This window comes from Pempheris klunzingeri, chromosome 24 (genome assembly GCF_042242105.1).
Source record: "Pempheris klunzingeri isolate RE-2024b chromosome 24, fPemKlu1.hap1, whole genome shotgun sequence".
Classification (NCBI taxonomy): Eukaryota; Metazoa; Chordata; class Actinopteri; order Acropomatiformes; family Pempheridae; genus Pempheris; species Pempheris klunzingeri.
Genome location: NC_092035.1, coordinates 11262273 through 11289185, shown reverse-complemented (window position 1 = coordinate 11289185; position 26913 = coordinate 11262273). Strand labels below are relative to the sequence as shown.

Genomic DNA, 26913 nt, shown 5'->3' with positions numbered 1-26913 from the left:
GAAAGTCTCTTGTCTAAATCAGTGCGTTTGTAAGGTAGGAGGATGCTGAGCTGCTGCTCTCCTCATCTTTCAGTCCAAAAGTCTCCTCTTGTGTGTGTGTGTGTGTCAAGACCCAGCAAGCAGTGGGTGGGAGGACAGAGAACACACACAGCAGCTGCTCGAAACTCCCAGCTTTAAGCAGAATGGATATTGGATTAGACATCCCAGTGCCTCTTGGTAAACTAAAACACCCACCATGGCCTTAACAACTCAGCCAGCCTTTGCACAGTTCGTGCGAGGTTAGAAACCAGCCACCCTTCCATCTAAATTTGGAGGACTGGTTCTGATTACCTTCATCACACCAAACCTGGCAGGATGAGTTTATTCAAGCTGTGTGAAATATAAAAAAAAGCCTTTTCGAGTGGTCTCATTTAAACACAGCAGTGCTTATTGTGGAGCAGTAAGCCAACAGTGGATCTACAGGAGGAATGAGCAGCAGAAAGCAGCTGGTTGATAAGACTTTCCCTCGTTCTGCTGATGAAGCGGTGGTTTGACCTCACTGAGATGGCAGCACGGTCTGACTGTGAGCGGGTTAGAGGGTGAGGAAGACGAAACGTGCACCAGAGGATGCGACTTCTTAAGTTAACATTGGTGATTCTTCTCAAACTAACAGATGGATTGCTGCATGTTAACATATTTGGGGTTCGTGCAGTATGTTTTCAGATTATTTTGCAGAAGTTAGTGGCATTATTAGGTATCAGGCTGCAGGAAAACAACTTCGAAGTGTTTCTCTCAGGGGAGCTTATTTGTAAAGTAGACTGTTAATCATCAAAGGAAAGTGATATTTAATGGCCCTTGTGGTGGTTTATTTCTTGAAAATGCAGAGATAATGCACAGTATTTCTGCATTATGGTTTGTGTCTATGTGTGTTGAATGTAGTTACTGATGTATTCTGTGGGAAACAGCAAGAGGAAGCATAAAATTAAAATGAGGATGTGGGTTCGTAATCCTCTGTATTTGTGTAGGACTGTCTAATTAGAATAAAGCATGGGTTTTTCCTATATTTAGCTCTAATTAGGGTCATCCCACATGCTGAGGAGGATGAGGAAAAAAGAAATACATCAAAATGTATCTCTCAAACACAACAGCGGTGGTGTTTTGTCACTATGCTCTTAACCAGAGGAAAGCTCTGAAGGCAATCTATCCAACACATCATTTAAATATTCACGTCTTCAGCTTCACGATTCAAGACGGAATTGCCTTATTCTGAGTAACCTAAAAAATAAATAATCTAAAAAGACTAAAAGTGGTGCGTTAGCAGCTAAGAAATGAGAAAACAGCTACATGACACAGAAGTAAAGACCTTGTTCTTGCTGTACTTGTTTCAAATCCAATTAAATGCACCCTCATTTACTGTGTGTACATTTATAGTACTTGACATTTTAGGGATTCAGGCAACAGTGACTTGAGTTTTAGCTTAAAGACGCTTCAACAGGATGCACACACACATAAACACACACACAATAAACGAGGCCAGGAGACGTTTGTGGGACCTGACTCGAGCGCATTTTTATTGAACGTTTATAACTGTTAAAAACATGTATAAAATTGGTCCTGTTTCAGAAACAAGGCACGCATAGTCATGTCAATGTTCAGTGTTCATGTCATTATTAGCATTATCATTTATCAACATCATCATCAGCATCATCAGCACGTTCCATCTCAGTATTTGTCTAATAGTAGTATCAAGCATTCCCTAATATAAAAACACGTTCCAATTTTTTTTTTTGTTCACAGAGGTTAAAATTTTATTCCGAGCAGCAAGACAATATTCATGCAAAAGACGGGAGTGGAGGAGAAGATGCGAGCTGACTGGACTGACAGGCTGACGGGTCTTTAATAGTAGGTCTCCCGTTCCACCCAACCTGGACACACGGGGAGAAAAAACAAACACGGGATTCAGACTTTGATCTTTATACTTCATTAAAAAGCAGGCAAAGAGGCTGGAGGATGACAGAAGTAAAAAGTATCCATGAGACAGAGGGAGGTGAAGAGGAAAAACAAGCGAGAAACTAGCAGCAGTGATGGAGAAAGAGGCAGAAAAACAACAGTGCAGAGGGAGAGAGGAGTAGGAAAATAGAAGAGAAGATAATAAAAGCATGGATCCTGGACTCACCTCCTGGGCTGCGTCTGAGGATCAGCTTACGGATTTCATCATAGATAAAGATGAGCAGGGAGTAGGGGAAGGCGCAGAACCACCAGTTGGGCCTGGAAAACACACAGAGAAAGAGATGAGAAATTGATCCGCTGCCCCGGGCCTGGATGAGCGACATGTGGTCGGTGGAGTAAGCACGATAACGGGGGCAACTAGATGTGTACACGGCTTACTGCAGGATTGTGAGACGAGGTTTTTTGCGCTTTACTCACTTGAGAGGGTACATTCTGAGGGCGACGTCCATGCCTGGGCAGTAAGAGAGGAAGGCAGCCAGGGCGGTCTCCTCGAACAGCCCAAAGATCAGGATCTTGTTCCTGGAACACAGGGGGGGGGAGCGGGGCAATTAAGACTTCAGAAAATGAAACCAGAGAGCCGACAAACTGATTTGAATGACTGAAAATAGCCAGGATTTTAAAGATTTGATCTGAGTACCAAGATTTGAACGCCAAAATAAACACTGAGGTGAACTTGAGTTCTTCGGAGAAAAGCACAACAGGTAGGAGAACGTGGAAGAGGACCGGACAGGGACGGGCCTGCCTGCTGCAGATGGGACCGATGCAATAGGACATCCTGGTGTTTTTATTATTATATTATACTAAATCTTTGTCTGGGATACCAAATCGTGTGGCAGAATGGGTAATGGAATGCAGCCTTTGTGCATTTTCTGATCAAACATCCACCACCCAGACTGGAACAGTTTCACCGGTACAGGATACTGGTGAAGTGGGAGCTCATGTTTCGTTTGCTCTGGCAGATGTGTCCGGTCCTCCTATTCACACACATTTCTGCACTTAGAGTTACTTTGCCGTACGGCGCCCGTTGCCGCGCTGGCGTTTTCGTACTCACTTCATGCCCTGTTGGAAGACAGAGTTCCTCCTGGTCTTGCAGATGATCAGATCGGCCCACTGGACGATGACAATGCTGACAAAGAAGGCCGTGTGGCAGGTGAACTCCACAATCTTCCTCTGCTCATAAGTCTGACAGGGAACACGCATCAAAAACACTTAGAACCAGCTGGTATTGGCATGATTACAGCCTTTACTTGCGGTCTGACTAATGAATGCTACTGACCCACTGCTGTCCATAGCTGTCCTCCAGATCATTGACATATTTATTATCCCAGGAAACTCTGATTCCCAGCAGGGTGGCAGGCAGGAAGCCATTTTCAGCCAGGATCACAAAGTAGGTGAAGAAACCTGCCAGCGCCTGGATCATACCTGCAGGACAGAGATGTGATTGAAGGCTTTACATTAAGAAGTCACACGGCGAACTACATACGAGTGAGTCACAGAATCTAATACGCATAATGTTTTGGTTCAAGATTGAGTCATTTGCCTTTTGAGCGGTTTCACACTGAATGAATAAACGTAGTTAATTAGTCCATTTAGAATTTGAGATTAAACCAGGAATCAATGAATGATTAAGAAAACAAACCGGCCTTGTGGTCTTATGGGGAAAATACCATGAATTGAAAGTGAATGACTAAGTCAGTAAATTTGATTTGAACCTTTTAAGAATTTTGAGGACTAAGCCGTATGCCATTTGATGAATAACTGATTAAATAAATAAGAGATTAGGTTGTTTTCTGAGGAATTAAGAGCCTTAATCTAAACGAAAATGACTTATGGAGCTTTTAGTAAATAAGATATTGACAATTTGATTATTTTAAATGTTTGGCAAGATATACAGTTGTGTCAAGGGGGTTAAGATATTTTAGGACCCACTGATCCAACAGCAACAGCAAAGCCTCAACAAACTAGATTCCTATTGCAACTTTGAGGGAAATCGGCACCAAAGACATTTTTGTTTGCTTGTATTCTGCTCAGGAAGCTCAGGAGGGTCAAGCCTATTCTTGGCTTCATTACCGAAGAGGGCAAAATCAGAAGCCAGAGGCACTGCTTTATCGTCACACACACACACACACACACACACACACACTCCAATTCTTTATCAGTATGAGCCTATTTCTGGTGCATGCCACTCTCCTAGTTATCTTTGACTACATAGATACTGAGCTGCCTTTCCAGAAAAAGAGAATCTGCCAAGGAGCCAAGGATATCAAGCTGCTTTGATTTTAGCGGTGCACTTGATAAATTTGGATCTCTAATCAAGGTGCCATGAAGTGCCCGTTTACCGATCTGTCCGTAGGCTATGCTGATGAGCCTCTCGTTCACCAGTTTATCTGTTTTGGGGTTTCTGGGCTGTCTCTTCATGATGTCGCTCTCAGCTGCTTCATAAGCCAGGGAGATGGCAGGAACCTGGGAGACAGGACACGGCACCAATCAATGAGCGAGCGGATACACGGACTCAGAGAAACTAGAATCAGGAGGAAAATATGCTGTTTTTCAACAGCTCACGAATAGATGTGGTGAACAAAACCGTCAAATACAACCCAAAGATGGACCAAGTCAACCCCCCTACGAACCATATATTGTTTTTCTGTCTATATGCTAGGCTTTTCAGTTTAGAATGAATCTGCACTGATGAAGGCCAAAGTTTGAATTGTTAAAGACAAAGGTTGTCCCTGAAAATGTTATTTTATTAATTAAACTAAATTCATATTAATAGAATTTATAGAAGTGCAACATGTTAGCTGAAATTAAATCTTTACCATGTCTGTTCCCAGGTCAATGCAGAGGATGGTGACGGTTCCCAGGGGCAGAGGGATGTTGGCGATGATGAAGAGGAGGAAGGGGGTGATCTCAGGGATGTTACTGGTCAGAGTGTAGGCGATGGATTTCTTCAAGTTGTCAAAGATCAGACGGCCTGATGAGAGCACAGCACAAATGCATTCGGTCATTGTTTAAACACTTAATCCCACCTGCTAAAGAAACATTATTATCTGTAGCTTTAAAGTGCCCTGTTAAGTTCAATCCGTCACCTTCTTCCACTCCTGTGACGATGGAGGCAAAGTTGTCGTCCAGCAGGATCATGTCAGCGGCCTGCTTGGACACGTCAGATCCGGCGATACCCATAGCGACACCGATATCGGCCTTCTTCAGAGCAGGAGAGTCGTTCACGCCGTCACCTGTCACAGCCACAATGGCTCCCTGCAGAGAGAGCGAAGTGTTGAGGACAATATTAGTGTCTGTGTGTGGAAATTATACTCACTAAGAGAACATCACACAGCATTTTGTTCTCTGTGAACATGCTGCACAGTAGAGATGAAACATTTTATTTGTTCAGCTGCCAATAGTAGTGGTATCCTTCGAGAGTGGTTGCCTGGAAATAATTTGATGAGGGATATTTATAAAATGTAGTTTAACAGAAACAGAGGAGCAGAGAATGTCGTACGTTTACTCAGCAAAACAAATGTTTGACTTCAGCTGAGATGAGAAGTCAAACTGTTCTGTGTGTCTATTAACTAAGTCACAGGTGTTTTTTTTTCCTTTTTCAGAGATGAAAAGGTGAATAAGAAACAGTCCAGAAACAGAGGTTGTATTCGGGAAAAAAATTATATACACTATATTATTATTATTACATTTGGTTTGAAAGTAAATCTGTGATGTCCTGGCTCCAGATAAAAAGCCTAATAGTAGTAATATACTTCCAAGATTGATTCAAAATGGTGTGAAGCTCTCAGAAATATGGGTTTCAAACAAGTGCTTATTGCTGCCATGTGGTCACATTTGCATCAGTTAACTACAAGGACCATAATTCATTCAACCTGATGCAGCAAAACCTGCGCTCCTGTAAGCACAGCAAACGGGGAGACACTTGAAATAATCAGCTAATGTTGGGCTCATGAGATGAAATGTCAATAACAAGTCATCATTAATCCCCATCCAGGAAGCATGTGGGACACACTGGAATATATTATGTTAATTAGTTCTGCAACTTTCCGACAGACTTTGAGCACATATTCTGTAACTTGAGTGTTTCCTAGGAACCGCCACACTGAATCCAATTGAATTTCTATTAAATGTGGTTATTGTCAACTATTTCTGTAAGAATATATAAAACAGACAGGGGGTTTCTTTAATAGAGAAGAGATTAATCTGTCACTATATTACAAGAACATAATGAACACATATGAATAAATAAATCTATAGTCCAAGTCCACACAACACTAAAAAGAGTTTGCTCTGCCCACTGATGCACTCATGAATATTCATGGCCGCGGGTGAAGTCACAGCATGACAGATGTTGTACTTGATTATTCTGCCAACCCAGTCATCAGACCAAAGCAATAATCATAAATAAGCATTAGGGGATATGGATATCAAATATTCACACATGCATTTACATAATAAGGCACAGAAACATGCTGTGTTTGGCAAACTGTAAAAACACCAGTACCAACACTACAGAGGCTCATACAAGCAGAAAGATCTTCTCCCTGACACACAAACACACCCCTCCTCATTTGTTTTGTTTATACCTGTCTCTGGCAGCCCTCCACAATGATCAGTTTCTGCTGTGGGGAAGTTCTGGCAAAAACAATCTCAGTGTGGTACTTCAGGATGTCGTCAAGCTGTTCCGGGGACAGATCTTTCAGGTCTCCGCCATGGACTACACAGGCCTTCGCATCTCTGGAGGGAACACAGAAGCCATTCGATTACTTGGAACTCATTCACACTAACAGACTTAATGGCACATTACAAGAATACTCGGAAATAGTTTAAGGACTATTTAAAGACTTGGGTTAGAAAACATGCATTAGATTTCAAACACATTCAGAACAAACTGGGGCCCAGAATATGACCTTGGGGAACTCCAGGTGCACTTTGCATTTTTGTCTCCACAATAGCAAGAGCCAATTTGTCCAATTTCTGCACTTACGCATTTAGGGTTTCTCATTATAGTCAGTACCTTGGGTTGACTTCGTTGATTGGGATGTTCAAACGAGCAGCAATGTCTTCAACAGTCTCGTTGCCTTCAGAGATGATGCCCACACCCTTAGCGATGGCCTTTGCTGTGATTGGATGATCACCTGTTACCATGATGACCTAGGAGAGGGGACATTTGTGCTGATGAGTTTAAGGAATGAAAGCTTCGCTATTATACTCAAATTCGTCCATTATAATGTCACAACCATTATACAATGGAGATGTATTATTAAAAAGGCCACCTGAAAAGGCCTACATACCCTTTATTTACATTCTTACATAACTATTCCAAAAGAGCAAGCTGACTGACAAAGCTTTATTGTAACTAAATCAGTCATTTCCATTTTAATAATTGTTCTACCTTGATTCCAGCACTCCTGCATTTTCCCACAGCATCAGGCACAGCAGCACGAGGAGGATCAATCATGGACATGAGGCCAATGAAGCACAGGTTCTCAGTGGGGAAGTTCACCTCGTCAGTGTCAAAAGCAAAGCCCTCGGGGAACTGCTCATCAGGCAGGTTGTAATGGCAGAAACCTGAATGGGACACAAGATGAATCAAAGCGATTTTCTGAGTCATCATTTCAGTTTCTCCTTTGTTATTCAATTAATTCACTGTGATCCCTGCAGCCGCCCATCCTTACCCAGCACTCTCTCTCCCAGACCTCCCAGTTCCAGGTAGGCGTTCTGGAAAGCGTCTTTCATCTCATCGTCCAGAGGCTGCTCTTTGCCTTGGATCATGATGGAAGCGCAGCGGTCCAAAATTCTCTCTGGAGCTCCTTTCATCACCAGCAGGTGCTTGGACTCTGCTTCAGGTGTACCATTTTTGTGAGTGGAGAGCTAGGACCACATTAGAAAAAAAAAAGGTCAGTTTGAGCGTTAAAGTTTTAACTTGTGTGAAAGAGGTCAGATAGAGCTCACCATAAACTCTACAGCTACACTTTGCATACCTGGTATTTGTTAGTAGAGTTGAATGGGATCTCAGCTATTTTGGGGTTTTTCTCCCTCATTTCCTGGACTGATCCGCAGCACAGCTCAATACATTTTAGCAGAGCCGACTCAGAGGCGTCACCAGCCACATCTCTCTGAAGGGAGAAGATGAAGAAGACAAAAGATCATCGGTCAGAAGTCACAATAGCAAACTTCAGTTGGTGATGTGAATTAGTCGTCTATATATATAGCCTGTGAGTGCTCCTCCTCCTCAATAGACTTTAATTACTCAATGGTGCATCTGTGCCCTGTTGCACAAAATCTGTTATCCACATACTTTTGTATCCACCTACAATGCAAAAACAAAAGACGCGCGAGAAATCAGTTTGGGAAGCCGGCCATGAAAAAAAAATGCTAATTTTCCACATTTTTCCATCATAATTACTGGCCTTGATAAACACCAACCTCATGTTTACCCTGCTCTCGCTCCTCTAACAGTAACTGAGGGAAAAATAATGAGCAGTGAGAGAGAATGACTGGTAATTAGAGCCATGATGCCAGCCAGACATTTACAGGTGATTAACACACACGGATACATGTACACACTCAGACACACACACACACGCGTAAACAGGTTATTAACACAGGGTGGAAACCAGAGACTGGGCTCCAAGGAGAATCTGGGAGCCAAGAGACATACGTACATCTGGGTGTGTGTTTGTTAGTGTGTGTTTTAGGAGGGCGGGGTTAGGAACAATTATGTGGTTACAACGTGTGTGTGTGTGTGTATACAATCCAGGGAGAGTGCTAAAAGCTGGAAAACAATACTGTTTCCTAATTTAAAGTTTCATTTACAAAAGTCTTTAATGTCTGATAATGTCTGATATTAAGATCCCAAATTAATTTGAATATAGAATCACAGGGAAAGACAGACGGTCAAATATTCATCCATTGTTTGAACTGACTTGGTTTAAACAAGGGGAACTGATTGCTAATGTAGCTTGAGACACAAGTACTGTTGCTAATGTCACTTATCAGTCTTTTTTCTGTGACCATGGCAGAGTTGGATGGAAATGTAAGTTAATTCTGCTGAGACATCATTACATGTATCACTGATGTTTGTTTAATTCTATCACAACTAAAGAAATTTGAGTTTTTTATGACATTACTTTACATTTCTAAGATAATGGTTGACATGCAGTGTTAAGAAGGGCTTGTAAAAACGTGAATAGATTTAAAAGGGCTATTACGAGCTTCAGTCAGTGGTACACCATGAAGTTGGCAGCAGGCCTCCTAGCAAAGCTGAGCCATCGGAAACACCAACACAAGGGAATGAAGCTTTTTTAAGCTTCTTTTAAAAAATATTTATGTGCTCTTTTGGAAAACGCTGCAGTATCATAATAGTTCAAAGAAAGGACAATTCAGATTGTGGTTTGAGTTTAAATATCATGTTTAAGTCTCTTGTCCCTCATCAGAGCTGAACAAACACTCATCTCTCATGAAGCACATTTGAACCGGTGTTGGCATTACTAGAAATGGAATGAAGCCAATGTCAGGACATAGAACAACAGGGAAGAGGAGCACTTGTTGAACACTTGCTTTTACTCTAATTTTCAATTTGTCTGGAAAAGGGCACATTTGAATCTAAAAAATGAGTCAGCAATAGAAGACCTCTAAATTCTGCCCGTATAATGAGCACACAAGCTAAAGGCCTAGAACAACAGAAGAGGCTTTCTTGTTGAGCAAAGGATCAAAGACAATACAGGCTTCTGTTTTTAGTTCTAAGAGGTAATTATTTCCTTCATAGCATTTAGAATTAATGTGAAAAACCTCTAATCTGACAGCTGTTGTCTCAGAGAGACCTTAATATTTGGTAATATTTATTCAAATAAAGAAAAGAAAGATGCAATTGCAGGGAAAAGGAAGGTTAAAAAAAAACCTGCCTTCAGGATGGGGATGCTGCTCTGCTCTGCCAGGAAGACGGCACGGTTGCAGAGTCCAGCGACTCTGGCGAGGGAAGCCCAGGTGGCGGAGCTCCTGTCGAAGGAGGTCCCGCTCTGGTTCTCGGTGGTGTCGGCCTCGTGGATCTGGTTGTCGAACCACATGTGGGCCACGGTCATCCTGTTCTGGGTCAGGGTGCCGGTCTTGTCGGAGCAGATGGTGGAGGTGGAGCCCAGGGTCTCGACAGCTTCCAAGTTCTTCACCAGGCAGTTCTTCTTAGCCATACGCTTGGCAGTCAGGGTCAGACACACCTGGAGATGGGATTGCTCGGGTCAGTTAGTGGCCGAATCGTTTTTTGGCTCCATAACTGGACCTTTAATATACAGCAGGACTCACAGTGACGGTAGCCAGGAGACCCTCTGGCACATTGGCGACAATGATACCGATGAGGAAGATGACAGCCTCCAGCCAGGTGTATCCGAGGATGAGGGAGAGGATGAAGAAGGACACGCCGAGGAAGACAGCCACGCCAGTGATGATGTGGATGAAGTGCTCGATCTCGATGGAGATGGGGGTGCGTCCGACTTCGAGTCCAGAGGCAAGCGTGGCAATACGACCCATGACGGTACGGTCTCCGGTGCTGATTACAATACCACGGGCAGTTCCTGTGGCAGAGGATGATTTTTAAATCAGGAGTAAGTTTTAAAGTAACATAAAACATTCAGTACACGGGCTCTGCATCAAAGACGAAATGTAGCACCGTCTCTGAATAGCTTTCATGTGTCCTGCCATCATACCTTCAACACAGTTGGTGGAGAAGAAAGCAATGTTTCTGGTCTCCAGTGGGTTCTCATTGGAGAAGTCGGGAGTGCGAGTCTGGGGCTCAGACTCACCCGTCAGAGAGGAGTTGTCCACCTGAGAAATAAAACATCCACTGTGATCGGCTTTCTCCTCTTTGGAGTGGCTAAAACAGCTACAGCGGGGCAGATGGCAGATTGAGGCCAGACTCTTTGGGTCATAATGCAGCAACAGTTAAATGATGCAGAGGACGGAACAATGAATGATGCAGAGGTTGATGGAGAGGCACCGGGCACAACTGGGTCAAGTGTAGCTCTTGGATCTCCACTTTAGTTCAGAGTTTGATTCCAAAATGGGTCACAGACTTGTTTTCTATCCTCATAATAAGACTGGTGCTCGTCACATGAAAAGGCAGGAGTCCATTTATTGAAATAGGGACTTCAAAGGGAAAGTCTAAGAGGGCAATTTGGTGCTTGAGGCTCTTTTTCACAGTCACATGGCACAGTTTGATCATTTAATGTTATGACATATGAATAAATAAGACATTGTTTGAAATGCATATTAAAAATAGAGTTAGTCGCGTTTCACATCTAGAAACATGCTGAGGTTTTATGAGTGAAGGCTTTTTGGTTTCAAAAACAAAACACATGCCACAAGCGTCAAGAGGTTCATGATACTACTAATCGAAATGCTTTTCAAGTGTCAGCTGAAACTCAAAAAGTCAAGGAATGTTTTGATGGAGAATTTTTTCTTCTTCTCATGGTTAAATTCCTTAAACGTGGGTCCTAACAAAGGAAAATAAGTTTTGTCGATGGCGCCCACCTTGCAGCCGTGGGCAGAGATGATTCGCAGATCAGCAGGGATCCTGTCACCACCTTTCACCTCCACTAAATCACCGACCACCACCTCCTCAGCGTTGAGGCTCTTCTTCTCACCGTCACGGACGACCAGGGCTTGCTACGAGACAAGACATGACGGAGACAGACACTTATGTAAGACAAAGGAGAAAATGAGACTGATGGCTTCGTTTTCTACCTGTTGCAGCTGCCTCCACTTCCAGATTTTCATTATCAACATTTAAATTGTTCAACACGGCCTATGAGATTCAGATGTCAAGAGGACTCTATTGTTCTTGTGGCTCAAGTGGGTAAGACCTTGAATGAATATACTATAACTAAGAATTGACATGGTGACACTACTGAGGCTTTTGTGGCTTCAGTATAGTGTTACACTGGGTTACCTCGAGTTTTTCAGCCGTTTCTTGTGAAACTGGCACATTTGTGAATACGTACAAAAGAAAGACGTCGAAGGGGATCAAGCGTTGATGCAGCCACAAGAGTAAAGTCTAAAATAAAGATAAATAGATTGAATGAATAAAGGTTTAAAGTGTGAGGGGTACCTGTGGGACCAGGTTCTTGAAGGAGTCCATGATCTTGGAGCTCTTGGCCTCTTGGTAGTAGGAGAAGCAACCAGTGATGATGACCACAGCAGAAAGCACGACACCCAGGTACAACTGTTAACGTCAAGAATATGACATTTTGGTCATATTTTGGGGAACACTGTACACAATCTAGTCAGTTTTCTCTTCAGAGTTTTAAGTCTTTAGCTCAGCTTTGTGTAAGAAACTTGACACACAAATTGAATTATAAAAGAGGAGGTAAAATCCAAATTCTACTCGCTTTGCCTTCATAAATACTTCAACATTTTATAAAATTGTCCTTGGATGGCTCATTATTTGTTAGAATTTACATGAAGTTGATTAAACCATGAGCCACACCGACATGTTGAGACACTACATAGACATTTTAAGGACTCTTTCTTACATTATCATTCGCAGGCTCATCCTCCATTGCAGCCTGGATACCATAGGCCAGGAAACAGAGGATGGCACCAGTCCACAGAAGCATGGAAAAACCGCCAAACATCTGGAGGAAAAGGGAAGAGCAGTGGCCTTTTAAGCTTGGAATTTGAGTCAACTTATGAAGATGTGCAAATTGGGAGACTGAGGTTACATTTAAACTTTAACGCAGGAGCCAAAAACCTCACAGAGAATCGGCATCAGCTAACATTACCTGTTTGCAGAATTTGACCCACTCAGGGGTGGTGGGAGGAGGAGTGAGGGCGTTGGGCCCATCACGAGCCAGAATCTCAGCAGCCTTCGCACTGGTCAGACCCTAATGTGAAGAGAAGATACACACTCAGTTGTTATTGGTGATAAACTCAAGTGACAGATGGCTGACATGTTGGAAGTCAGATAAAAAAAAAAAAAACATGTCTTATTATGAATATAACTGAATTTTAAGTACATCCTTATCGTTTGCCAGCCAAACACACACGTGTACACAAACTCACAGACATACTGAAGTCCAGTGGGGACTGTAGGTGCTACTAGTTACCTAGCAACAAGCCTCAACAGAAAAACAGGGCAATTTCCTTCACCAGCAGGTAGGAGGAAGAAGTCAGAAGACGAAGAAGAAAAATTAGAGAAGCGACTGGAAAGGAGGACAGTAAAGACGAGGAGAAAAGACGAGGCACATGAAATCAGGGCGCGGGGGCTTCTGCAGCTAATAAATTATTCACAGCTGCTGCATACACGTGCATGCACACACATGCAGAGCTCGGAGACCCCAGTTTAGAGGCACTGATTAACTATTCTCCTTGATCTTTCCTGCATGACCAGGAGCACATTTGCATGAGGAGTGAGGGCTAGTTTGAAAACCTCCAATGGATGCCATTTAAAGTAGAGTTTGAAATTTAGCCAAGTTAGCCAAGAAAATCGACACCACTGAACACAATTCCATGCAAATTATCTGTTAGGAAGAGGATTTTGAAACCTTCAACGGTAAATAGAGATGCCATCCCCCCCCTCCTCACTTTTCCCTGCAACCTTCCCCCTCCTCCTTCTGCCCCACGCTGCTAGCTTAATAAACCCTGGGGGAGCTGAGCCTGTAGCAGCTGATCACACCCTCAATGACTCTTCATGGAGTGAGAGAAGATATCTTCCCTCTTTAAACAAAGTCATCTGCTTAATTCACCTAAGGCTCCTTCATCGTTCATCAACTGGATATCAGCTGCCAGACTGAAGAGAAAAATGGGAGTTAATGGCAAAAAGCTGCCAGGGTGATGCTGAGATTTGAGATTTATCTGATCTCTGTGATAAATGTGGAGCATTCTGACAGAGATGCCCTTTTCGAAATTACATTACGGTGCCAGAGTTTGGAGACAAAAACCCTGGCTGGAAATATGACATTCAAGTGTGACTTTTAAAGCTACGACAGATTCAGAACCACACACACACACACACACACACACTCCTCGTCGTCTAACTCACGTTGTTGAGGTCTGTTCCATATTTGCGATTGAGCTCATCAAGGGTCAGCTTGTGATCATCCTGCGAAAGACACAGCGAAAACAAGGCGGCATCAGTCCAAGTGTTGACGTGCGTGTGCCTGTCTGTGTTTACTGTATGTTTGTGTGTCCGATATGCCAAACTCCAGTGACATTTACAGTGCATTGTGTGCTGACCTTTCATTTTAAAATGACTACCTGCAACAATGACAGAGACACATTCACAGTTTACAGGGAAAAGATTGAATGGATGAGAACCAACAACGGATGTGGGGAAGGGAAGAAGAAAGCCAGAAGGCGAGGAGGAGGAGATATTAGGTATTACACTGTAGAGTGAAACCTAGAATTGAATTAAGACAAACTTAACACTCAGTAAAAAATAAAGTGTAAGGGATTCAGAAATAAAAATCTACATTTATCGCTTCAGAAGTTGTCGCGTCTTTTGCATGTGCTAATTCATTATTTTCAATAGACGCACAACGAGCACATTCAAAACCAAACAGTCACTTTTGTAACAGTTCTTAGTTAGTCTGCTTAATTTAGTTTACTCTAATGTTTCTTCTCGCGTTGTTTGCTCTGCTAAATAAATACTAATGGTGCTGGAAATCCATTTCACTTTGTTTTAACCTTTTACTGCTACTTTTCAGCGTGAAACGGCCAAATCAACAGGCCGCTTGTGATGTGGAGGAGAGGTAGAAGAGATAAAACCTGACACCAGAGAGAGAGTGGAGCCGTCCTGTCGTCAGAAGGAGACGATGGACAATCAGAGGAAGAGGACCTGGGGCCGATGGACAGAGTGAAGCTGAGACACTCACCATATCCACTTCCTTCTTCAGTTCATCCATATCCTTCTCTTTCTTCTTCCCCTTCCCCTTCTTCTTGCCGCCCTGCTCAGAGGTCGCAGCCAGCTCATACTGCTCACGTCCTTCCTGGAAGTGTAACAAAAGGAGGAGAAAATTAAAAACCAGAAACACTGTTTAATAACCCAAATAATAACTCCGAGCTCTGAGTTAATTTGTTTTTCAAACTAACCCACCACTGTCGTGCTGCTGACTTGTGGCTAATATCACAAACAAGCAATAGTTGCTTCAGCGGAGATAGAGACACCATATCTCGTCTATGAGTCTACGAGTGATGGACATTTCAACCAAGAATTCAAATTGTTTTATTTGAGCACTCTGAGGGGGAAACAAAAGACACCATGCATAAGTAACAGGCCGTCTACTGCTGAGGTGTGTCTGATGCAACTCGAGCACGTCTGATGCCTGACGATGAGCCAAAATGCCAGAAGACATTTTGTCATGCTGCATCTTTTTAAGACTCCATGTGGGTCAGAGAGTAAACACAGCCCAGTCGAAAACCAAGAAAACTGTGGCCTAAATTGGGGAGACAAACTGCCACAAACTTTACGTGACATGTAAAGAGGTGATTTTTTTTTTTCCTTGGGCTGTCTGTCAGAGTTAGGTAGTGAGATCGAGAGCCCTTGACGTGCAGAGGAACGAGAAAAAAAGGGTTTGGATCCTGGCTTTATGGACACAAGTGCCATCTGTCACTGTAAAAACAACTCTATGGGGATCCGCTCAGGATTTGAAAACTTTCGAGAGGTTTTCTATTGAAAGAGGAGCTTTTTCTAAATTGTTTTCCATCCAGCGCCATCAGCTGTAAGTTAGACTGAAACTCTGCTTGCTATGTATGTCTTTAATGTGTATATAGAGTATTAATCCGGAGTAATCCACGAACAAGAGAAACCCATTGCTCCACCAGCGAACTCTTAATCTTTCAAACCCATGATGGTCACTAACTGTGCGTTTTTACCGACCACCACAATAAACAGCAAAGAAAAACCTTCTCAAAGGATCAGTCATGCACAACGGTGTCACTGTGACTGCGTACTGTACACTGATAATGAAGTCAAACAGGGAGGAGCGAGCATCATGTGGTTCTTCGGTCAGCTGGAAGATAAGTCTTTTTTTATGTATGGTGAGACAGATTAGGCCGTAGGGTGCAAACAGAATTTACTTGTTTAAACACCCACGTGTGCAGTACAGGGTGCCACTGTGCGTGTGACAAAAATACACAAAGCTTTATTCATTTCCTGAGCATAACCTCACCAGTTAAGTACCTCAGTCAAACCACAGAGTGGAACATTAAACCACGCTGCAGTCATTTACCGGTAAGAACATTTGGGGACAATTTGTTGATTTTAACTCCGACTGTGACACAAATTCTTTCGCTGTAGGCAGGAAGGGTTTGTGTCACAGAAACAAACACGGAGTCGTATGTCCTAACAATAATCTAAGTTGTAAAAGCAGGAGAAACAAACATATCAAGTACTGAAATATCAGTTTGTGATCTGTGTGTTTGACACGCAACACAAACAAATTAACCAATCAAGGAAGCAGTAGACCAGCTGCTCCTGTGTTCTGCGAGGTAAGACTACTGTTTTTGTCAGTGGAGTGTGGTGGGTTTGAAGAGAGGGCTTTTGTAAGGGCTGTTTGAGGTTAAACCAAAAGGATCTCCCAGGTCTCTCTCTGTAGGGATCCTTTCCATAAGGCTGTCAGACACTTAGAATAACAATGTGAGCCTGTCAGGGGCAAAAACAAGCCCTTTTAGTGGACTTCACTTTGACCAGCTGCAATTGCCCCAAAGGATTACATTACTTTCAGCGGCTGTTTAAAATACTCTTCATCCCAAGACACAAACAATTGAGACTGTGGGGCCGTTATTATGCTGACGTTAGCACCTCCCTCAATAAACTGCTGTGCCTGACAGCCTCACCGCGCTGCTAGCATGGCTGGAGATTATGGTGCATACAGTATCTATATTGCAGGATACACACCATGACTTGTGATTTTATCCATATTGACCACTATGTGAACAAATACGACGGTGAACATGCATCTATATGTGTCTGTGTAATACCCTACTGCACATGTTGTACAAGGACCACTACCTGCATCACTTAACAGGTGAACAGTGTGTCAGGAGACAAAGTGTGAGTGTGTGCGTTCAGGTATGTAAGAGGAGATGGCAACACTAGCAGCCAACATCGATTAGCGGTTAAGGCTCATCTATAATTCAACACTACAAGGATCAGAGGTGTTGGCATGTTAGCAGGGAGGGAGGGAGGCAGCTGGAAGACTAAGTAACTACTAATGAGCTATTTGTCTGCATGCAACAGCCCAGTATGCTGCAGCCATTTTGAAAACTCTAAAAACGTGATATGTTGGACACAAAATAACTTTAGTGCAGGTATGACCAAATATGGACATCCTGCACGGTCCCAGTCATGGAAATATGCTAACTAATATTGTTTCTCTACCACACTAAAGTTTCCCAGGGAGTCACCAGAGCAGAGTGTGTGATCCCAGCACATGTTATTGTTGCTCGAGCCCCCTGGCCAGCAAACCTGGGAAAACACTGAGTCTGGTTCTGGATCAGTGCGGCCAGATCATAGCCTCCAGACCCCTGAGGGCCTCCAGGGGCCATCTGGCTTTAGGCAAATAATTCACAAACAGTGGTCCAGAGCCCCAAGTTCAGATTTGTTTCCAACAGACATGACAGAAGTATTAGTGGTTTGTTTGAGCCTGATTGAATATCGAGTTATAATATTCACTGTTTCCTATTACAGGTGATCTATCAGAAAGATCAAGTTGTCAAATCCATATTTCATTTTATAAAGCTTAACCTTTTGATGACTGATGATAAAAAGTTCAATCAATTTTTAAAGCAATTTACAAACTAAAGTAACTGAACCGACCAATGAGGCCTGTATATCTGCAAGATCCAAACACCTGATATTTCCAGCGCGCACCTTCAAGTAAATAAATAAAAGACAGACAAAAGAAATGCCAGGCCCTTTCATTGTTGGGGGCACATCATCCCTGATAACAGACTCAAAGAGTGAGCTGATATTTCAAACGTTTACACTAAAGCTGAAGTTTCCTGCTCTGGAGAGCTGCTCCTGAAGTAGACTACAAGTTGTTTACAGGTGACAAGCAACTGTCAAGCCAGAGCTGCTGCACAGTCACCCTGCACCTGCTCTTGACATTTCCTTTAAAAGACGGAGCAAATTGAAAAGTCAAGTTAGACGGCTAAGCCGTCTCAAAGCGTGAACCAAAGTTTTACTTCACAGCGCCGTCTCTCACACACTGTTTACTCAATCACGGCATTCGCTCGGCAAGTTTCTCCTTACCTCCAGTAGCTCATTTGAAATGTAAATAGCAACAGTTTTTCTGATAAGCTGCTTAAAAATGTCTTCCTGTAACGATAGTCTAACCCCGATATGTGGCATTTACAATCAGACAACCACTTTACTGGTGCAAAAACCCGGCTGGTGATGCTGTCATTATATAACTCATCTGTGTTTAACTTGCATTTATGCAAAGGGGGGAAAACCATACTGTTCATTTTGTGCACGACATCATAGGCTACATATGATCTGATGTTGGTTTGGCAACATTACCACACATCTCAAAGCCCAGCTCCTCACACTAACCACCACATGAGATACAGTTTTTGTCCAAGTTATTCAATATTTTACAGGAAGCTACTGCCAATAGCGCCACCTCTAAATGTTACCCATGTTGGATTGTTTTTATCCAGTGCTGTCTCTTTAGGTAAAAGACTACGTTCTCCCACAGGAGACAAGAAAGTAAACCCTAACCTTGAGGTGTAGCATTCAAGGTCAACACCACCAACAAACTAAATAACCAAAGTACGAGGAGGAACGACAGGAAGTAAGGTGGGAAGGAAGAAGGCATGGAGAGCAGAAACAGGGATGCTCCAGAGCAAAGATGCCAGAGGAAGAGGACAGAAGAGGAGAAGTGTCATCTCTGTGATGAAAAACAAATAGCCTAATATAAATGTGTGTGTGGAATTTGTCCTTCTCACACACACACACACACACACACACACACACACACACACACACACACACACAAGCCTATGGGGCTCCGAACAATTGACTCTTTGTACAACTTCCATGAAATCTGCATCAAAAACACAAACAAGAGGCTCAGAAATCTTTTCATGTGACTGTTCAGGCTGTGGGCATGCGAGCCACGTTATCCGGCAGTGAGGCTGACCAACGCTGTCCATTGTCCTCGGCCTTTAATGGAGATTTGTGGGAATCTCAGAATGGACTACGATCAAGGAACGAAACTCTACAAAAATGTGGCTGACTTGCGGGTATTTGTTGGCAAAGACAAAAAGGCCTGGAAGTGTGAGCCAGGCTCCAGCTGAATCTGATCACAGTCTGAGTGCAGATTACACACTGAAGTGTCTCATTCAGCGACGTCAAACTAACTTTTACTAGTTTAAGTGCCGTTGAAAGTGAATGACGACTAATCCTGAAGCCGTGGTTAGAGAGTTCACTGGACCTTTGGTACAGTTGAATGAAGGAGTCTCTCCAAATAGCAAAGAAACCCCCATAACAAGAATTTCTGAGGCCTCTGCCACCCCCATCAACCATTTTTAACTCTCAGCAGAGAGAACAACATCCTACGGGCTCAAACAAACATCAGAGGAGAGCGCTCGGTCAAGCGACTGGATATTTTAAAGCACACACACTTTCTACTGGCGGACTTGAATTCCTATGAACAGCCCCTTCCTAGTGCCAGGGGCTTTTGCCAGATACACAAGCTGCTCATTCAACTGTGCCGACACACACACACACACACACACACACACACACACACACACACACACACACACACAGTCCTGGGACTTTGCCTGGTTGCTACCGGCGACTATTGCCACACCTCTTGAGATATGTGAATGGACAGAGTCAAGCGTTGTAGCCCCTCCCCCCTCTGTCTCTCCCTCCCCCTTCCCAGGTCCCCTCTCCTCTCCTCTGTCTCTCCCTCCTCCTTTACCCCCTCATTTCCTCCAACCTCCCCTTTTTCTGTTTCAACGGTGAAAAGGAAGTGTGTTAATTTGCACGGGGTCGTGTTTAACACTCCCTTCACGTCCTGTGCAACTTTCAACTTTCTTCAAGCAGAACAAAAGTGAGTGAATGAACGAATCGAGGCCTTTTCTACTGCCAGGGTGACGCACAACACCCCTGCTGACATGAGTGTCACTCCTCAATGTGCATCATTCTTTCCCCATCACTGTCACTTGTGTTATGTAATGTTTTAGGGGTTCATAGAAAATGAGTGTACAGTGTTTTTGTTAATAATAAATCTGGTGTCATGGCCACATCTGTCTTTTGCCTCCTTTAAGGAACATTTTCTTTTTGGACTCTGACAGGTTAGAAATATATTCACATTGCTGTGTGGGATGTTTCGTCTGTCCTGCACACAGACTGTGCAAAATGTATGTAGCAATGTGGGACTGCCTTAAACTTGGATTCTTTCTTAAGACCAGCAGGAGGCAACTTGACTGACTACAGTAAACACTTTCCTGATGCGTTCATGGTCTCATTCATAAGTTTCAAGTCATCTTATATCAAATTACAGTCCTATTTAAAGCAAAACAGATGATAAAGTATGCCTAACCAATCAGAAGTAGGTGAACAAAACAAAATCTAAATGGCTATGGCCAATTTTGCTCGAAACTGCAGTCCTAACATCTGATATAAAGTTAACTGAGATGTCAAAAACATTTGGGAATCAGTGGGTAAATCTTTCAGCCGTCATATTCCATCCTCTCCCACCCGGTCCAATATGGCATGGTGCAGCTGGGACAGACCGCTTTTAAGGAACTTAAAATTTCATGAACACAAAGAAATGCCAACTTCTATTGGGTCACCATCATCTGCAAAGAATGCACACGATCACTTCTTCAACAGCTTTGTGCTCCTTGGATTCTCTTGCTCAGTATCCATTTGGAAAAATGCACAGAGCAGCGCCTAGTATTCGTGGCAAAGCTCGTCCCTCATGTGTCAAGGTGAAAAATAAGGTGTAAGCAACACATCTTATGACACAAAGGATCCTCTCTCCACATTTCAGTCTGTGCTCTTTAAGATAAATTGCTCTCTGTGGGAAAAAAAAGCAAGTCACTTTAGAGCTGAACGGGCAACCTGGAGCTGCTTTGGACCAGAATGAATGAACCAGTAATTCAATGGCTCTTTTTTCTTCCCCTCTTTCAGGCTTTAGCCCCACCCCCGTGACATTAACCAGCCAAGACACCATAGCTACAAAGTTGCATCATTTCCTCAAGAGGGGGAAAACCTGAATGTGTCGCACATATTTGTCTCAAGTATTTTAACTTCCTGTGATTTCATGTTATCAGAAACGAATGAAAAACTACCCAGAGATTTAGCCGGCAGGACTTTAAGAGCTGGCTAGTGGCACATCTTTCCTTTGGCGTGGAAAATGACATATTTCCTCATGTGGGAGATGCAGCAGTGCGCTCTGGAGTCTGTTCTTGTTAATGTGAATGTTCCCCCTTTTTCGCCGAGCAACAGGCTTGCAGTGAAAGTTCAAAGAGCTGCCTCGGAAAAACAGAATCGCACGGTTCAAGCCGCTTGGCCAAACAGAGGCAGGGACGGACTGTGTGTGTGTGGAAGAATGGGTGAGGAGAGGGAGAGGAGCCAGGGGAGAGAGCAAAGAGGAAAAGGAGAGACAAAAGAGCGAGAGATGGATGGACGGAATTTCAAGCAACGAGGCTAAGAGAGAAAAAGAGATGGAGTGAGTGTGAAAAGAGGGAGAAAGAAGGAGAGAGGGAGTACTCTGTGTTCTGTCACAGACAAGAGGTGGTGTGTGACAAAAGCCCCGGTTAATACACAGTGACTGCCGAGCGGAAAGAATGTTAAATCCTCAGAGAGAGAGAGCGAGAGGGAGAGGCGGGGGGACAGAGAGAAGGAAAACAGGTACAAACAGAGAGGACATGAGGGAAACAGACTGTAAAGAATGGATGTGAAGGTGGAGTCGGGGTGCCCCTTTGGCTGAGGTTCAAAGTGACCCGAGGGCTGACATCCCAGGTCAGTTCACAGTGGGAAGAACAGTGTGAAAGAGTCCTCGCTCGGGGACGAGGGGGTTGGCTGGTTTCTGCTGCAGTGTTGCCATCAACAGACAGGTCCTCCTTTGGGGAATTTCCCCACCTCCTTCCTCCAGTTTACCCCATTGTTGGACAAACCCACGGATCCCTTTGTGTCAGTGTGACATTGTGCACAGCGGCTAGATTTACCTACACACCATTAAACTGCACCAAAGATGGGCTCCTGCGTGGTCTAACTGAACTACACTCACATAATGTACATACGCTGGAAGCATTTGATGAAAATGCAGATGCTGTCACTGCATCAAACATGAGAATTTCAAACTTTCATGGACCCTGGTATGGTATTTATTCATTTTGCCGCTTTGCAGTTGCGCCTATAATAAGAGTTCAAAGACACATTCCCATGCAGGGGAAATCAATTGCAATTACAGCGATGGAAGTGCACAAGCGGCACCCTTGACCGCAGCGTCATATCTGGATATTAGCAGAGCTGGAAAAGGCACGAGATTCTTTTACAAAAAGCAGCCACGTTGGGGTGAAGTGTGATTTTCAAATTGCTGCCGACTCTACAATTCAGCCAGTTAATGGAGGAAAAAAAAAACAGAGGGCTGAGTCAGGTGAGATTATGAAATATTCAGCTGGACCCCCCCCCTCCTCCTCCTCAGCGCTCTTCCTGCGTGCTTGAAAGCCATCTCCGAATTCCTGCTCTGCGTCGCTCAGCCAGTGGAGAGACTGCCTTCATTCATTTTAGCAAGAAAAAACACATCAGAAAAGAGGCTAAAATATGGACAAGCTATCAGCCCCCCCCAACCCCAAACCACCCTCGACTTTAATGGAGGATTCATCACAGATAATTAGGGATATTTATCAGTTTAATTTATCAGTTTGCAGCCCTACCTCGACCCCTTTTATCCCTCCTCTCTAGAATATCTGGAAGCCAAATTGCTAAACAGTGGCAATGCGGCAACTGGTGCCTCTTGGCTCCCCCTAATATCACCCCCCTCCTTCCTCCCACCTCCCTCGCTGAAGCAATCAATCCCTCCTCTCACTCCTCTTGGCTCACTTTCTTTTTATTTTTTCTTCCTGTTTATTGCACTGCGCTGCCGACGTGATGAGAAAACACTGAAAAGGCATAAAAAGGGCAGCAGGGGGGTAATCTCATATTAGAAATGAGCCGGGGGGGGGGTGCCTGTCCAAGACACGAGGGGAAACTGGAGGAACAAAAGACTAAAATCCATCACTGCTGGACTCTTCTCATACCTGTGCTCCTCCTCACTGCCCTGATTCTCCTCCATTACAACAAAACATCTTCTCATCCTCCCCCTCCACCTCCCTCTCCCTCTCCCTCTCCCTCTCCCTCTCCTCGCACCGAGAAAGCTTTGTAGTGGCGATCATCTCTCCCAAGTCTAGCTATGTGTCTGTGCCAGCAGCTCCGAATGTACTGGAGGAGAGAGGAGAGGAGAGGAGAGGAGAGGAGGACTGAAGGGGGCAGGAAAGGAGACACAGTGGGGAAGTGGAGGGAGGTTGGATGGGGGCAGGGCATGGCTTTCATCACATATGGGAGGAAAGAAGAAGAAGAAGAAGAAGAAAAAAAAAACAACAGCAGCAGCCAAGAAGCCAAAGAGAGAGATTTTCAGAGCCATAAATGAGCGTGAGGAAGAAGAGGAAGGGAGACTGAATGAGCCATTCTGCTTCACATCTCCCGCCAGATCTCTGTCTCTGTCCATCTTTGTCTCCCTCCCTCTCCCTCTCTCTCCCTCCATCCGTCCGTCCATCCACCTCTCCAGCCCTCGCTGCCTGAATCTGTAATGAGTGCTTCTGTTGCGCAGCATGGCAGGGTGTGGCGACGACTGATATTTCATACACTTGGGTTCAGTTTCATCCCACACAATTCAAATTTGTGGAAAAATAACAGCTGGGACGTGCCTGAAAGCAACACCAAGAATCACAACAACAACAACAGAGAGGCTGCTGGTAAATCTGCCTGGCACGGTCTGCGTCGGTCTTCTTTTCCGACCACATCTAAAGGATGCTTTTCTTAAAACTCACTGGAAATAAATGCTACTTTATATTAAAAGAACAAGACCAAAAAAAAATGTCTGGTGAATGACAGATTTCTACCAGAAGACGTCCCTGCAGAGGGGTAAAAAAAAAAAGATCTTGAAACCTCACATTTTGCAGCGTTTAAGAGCACGTTTCAGACTGTTTATGTGCAGTATGATCCATCCTGAATACAAGATTAATAATCTCTCAATGGTGGATTACTGCTAGTTGGCACCTTTTACAATACATATGCAAAAATCTGTATCTGTATAAGCTTTCTCAGTGCATGAGTGCACCAGCACCGCTCAGGTGCAATGCATTTATCTTCATTTGCATCATACAAGTGTGTGAGCCTGAAAGCAGCAGCCACACGCCATGCCTGCCCCCCCCCCAGCTCTGCAAACAGAAAGGTGTGCAGGTCTGACTTCACATAAGTTCAACATAATTGGGCACAGAGCTTCCAGAGGAGCAAACCGGGGGCCGGACTTCTATCCCCTCCCCTCCCACCGCCGGGCCGTGACACCCAGCTGCTCCTCACAGGGCCACGGCAGAAAACAGCCCTCAGCTTCCCAGCGGCAGGAAGGTCTCCTCCTGAAGGGAGAGCTGCTCCATGTGTGTCACACTTCAGGGGGAAACTCACACGCAGCTACAGCACATTTGTCGCCATTTTTCCACTCAAATTAGACCCAAAAATAGCCGCGCAGGCTGAGAAATAACCCCCCCCGCAGCTTTTCAAGCCGTTTTCTCGGCTCTAACGGTTTTCTTTCCACAGCTGGAACGCGGCGGCTAACGCTGCTAGCATGTAAAACTTTGACAGAGAACATCCCGTTATGTAACCCGACACCGAGACGGCTGAAGCATCTCCCTGAGCGGTGGAAACTTATTTTTTCGGACTTGTTTTCCCCGTCAGAGCCCCTAAATGAGAAGGGGGTGCTGTGCTCTGAGAGAGAGGGGGGGTGTTAAAACGCGGAAGTAGTTAAAGTAGTTAGAAGCAGCGGGGGTTTGAGGAGAAAACGGGGACGCTTGTTGCTTATCTGAACACATGTGATCCTCCTTCACCCCGTGACAACATCAACACCGATAAAGAAAACCACTTGTTTGAATGGCGAACTTTTAAATCCGTTTTCTGGCCCCACGAACGAACACATACGAGCATTAAACAAAGACAAGGGAACATTTCTACTCACTCCTCGTCCCATGGTTGCTGAGATACGGACTGAACTCTTCCCACTTCAAGTAAAAATTGAGAAACAAAAATCCACTTTAAAAATTATGTACAATACAAAAACATTAAAAGAAAACTAAAACTCCTGGATGTGACCGTTATTTATTTATTTTTTGTTGGTTTTTTTTTTTTTATTTTTTGTTTTTTTCCTCCAGCACGTGTCACTCCTCCAGCACGCACATCCGAGCTCGCGAACCGCCGCGGCAGAGCCTCCAATACTTATAGACGGCGTTCCTTCCATTGTGACGTCGACGCCGTTTGCCATGGCAACCCCACGGACGGAGGCGGGGCGTCCTCCATTATTGGGCGTTTTTTTTTTTTTTTTTTTTTTGCAGCTTGGCAGTATCTCACACACACACACACACACACACACACACACACCAATTAGAGACACTAATAGGAATCAAATGCAAATATCAGAGCAATAATTGTCATCAAATATCATCATTTTATCATAAATATCATTGGGAAAAAAAAAAAGCAAAACAGATGAGGCAGCAGTGTGAGAGGACAACACACACTTGTGCATGCACAGCATCACAACCAAAACATCCTAAAGCGCAGCATGACTCCCACCTGTTCTTTCCCCCTGTGTTTTTACTGAGTTAAATGTCTTTAAATATTCTTTAAAGGAATAGTCCAACATTAAATAGCACTGGTTGATGATACTTAGCTTAGCTTGGCTGTGCACAGAAGACTGGAGAGGGGTTAAAAGCTCGCCAGGCTCTGTCCATCACCTCTAAAACTCACAAGGATAATTAATTCAATTCTTAAATAACAGAAGTTTAGAAATAAAAATTTGCTGTCTCCTACATCCTGGTTGCCTGGCAACTGCTCCTAGCCATGCAATAATTTGGCAGCGTTTCCACCCTGTAACACAGCAAACTGTCATTTTTAAGCTTAAAGTTTTGTTCGGTTTCGGAAATAAAATACAATATGTTAAATAGTGAGTTTGAGAAACGCTGACTTCGTACTTCCTGAGAGAGACAGGCAGCTAGCTGCTCCCCCTGTTTCCACTCTTGGTGCGAAGCTAAGCCAAGCGTAGAATTATTATTTACAAGAAAAGTAAGAAACAAATGAACGAGGAAGTATTGCTTTAAAACTCTACTGTAATGCTCTGCTGTGAAAAGAGGCCCACCTCCACCTTTCCCCGCCACACACACACACACACACACACTTACTTCTGATTCATCTCCACCTCAACCGGCTTAACAGCTGGGTTCGTAGACACCTCCTTTCCCCTGCTGCTTTGACAAGGTTGTTGCGTGCTGATAGCGGGCAGCCAACTTCTGAACCCTCTGTTTCTAAATCCAGAGCTGCAGAAGCAGATTTATCAGCGTGACACTGCCATCGCTGCAGTGGAGTGGAGCTGCTGGTGATGGAGGTGCACAGCAAAGTTAAAGGTGTGATGGATAAACATCAAAAGTCAAACATACTTCTCTGTCTTCACTGTCACTGAGCTGCAAACGGTGGTGACCTGAATTCCTGCTAGGATGCTCCTGACCCCTGATACTCCTGCAGAGGTGGAAGTTGGCGGGGTGGGGGGGTCTTCCATGCAGAGACCCCATCGATTATTCATCATTTTGCAGCCACGCTTGCGCGTTTAGCTGTCCTGTACCTCGGCAGCAGCACTTGCATCAGTTCCAGGAGCTCTTAAA

General features: G+C 44.0%; 1 protein-coding gene across 1 annotated transcript; it reads right to left on the bottom strand.

The window, feature by feature from the left end:
• Window positions 1-1522: 1522 nt before the first annotated feature.
• LOC139223811 (sodium/potassium-transporting ATPase subunit alpha-1) lies at window positions 1523-25456 on the bottom strand. Its single transcript, XM_070855811.1, has 23 exons — window positions 25218-25456; window positions 14856-14969; window positions 14024-14083; window positions 12765-12866; window positions 12516-12617; window positions 12092-12205; window positions 11515-11649; window positions 10692-10809; window positions 10291-10559; window positions 9893-10205; window positions 7974-8104; window positions 7668-7863; window positions 7385-7560; window positions 7007-7143; window positions 6576-6726; window positions 5076-5244; window positions 4806-4960; window positions 4329-4452; window positions 3266-3411; window positions 3041-3171; window positions 2407-2508; window positions 2156-2247; window positions 1523-1904 (listed from the first exon to the last, which is right to left on the bottom strand). Exons 1-23 carry the CDS (start codon window positions 25227-25229, stop codon window positions 1876-1878), a joined length of 3078 nt encoding a protein of 1025 aa, XP_070711912.1. The 5' UTR covers window positions 25230-25456; the 3' UTR covers window positions 1523-1875.
• Between the last annotated feature and the right edge of the window lie 1457 nt (window positions 25457-26913).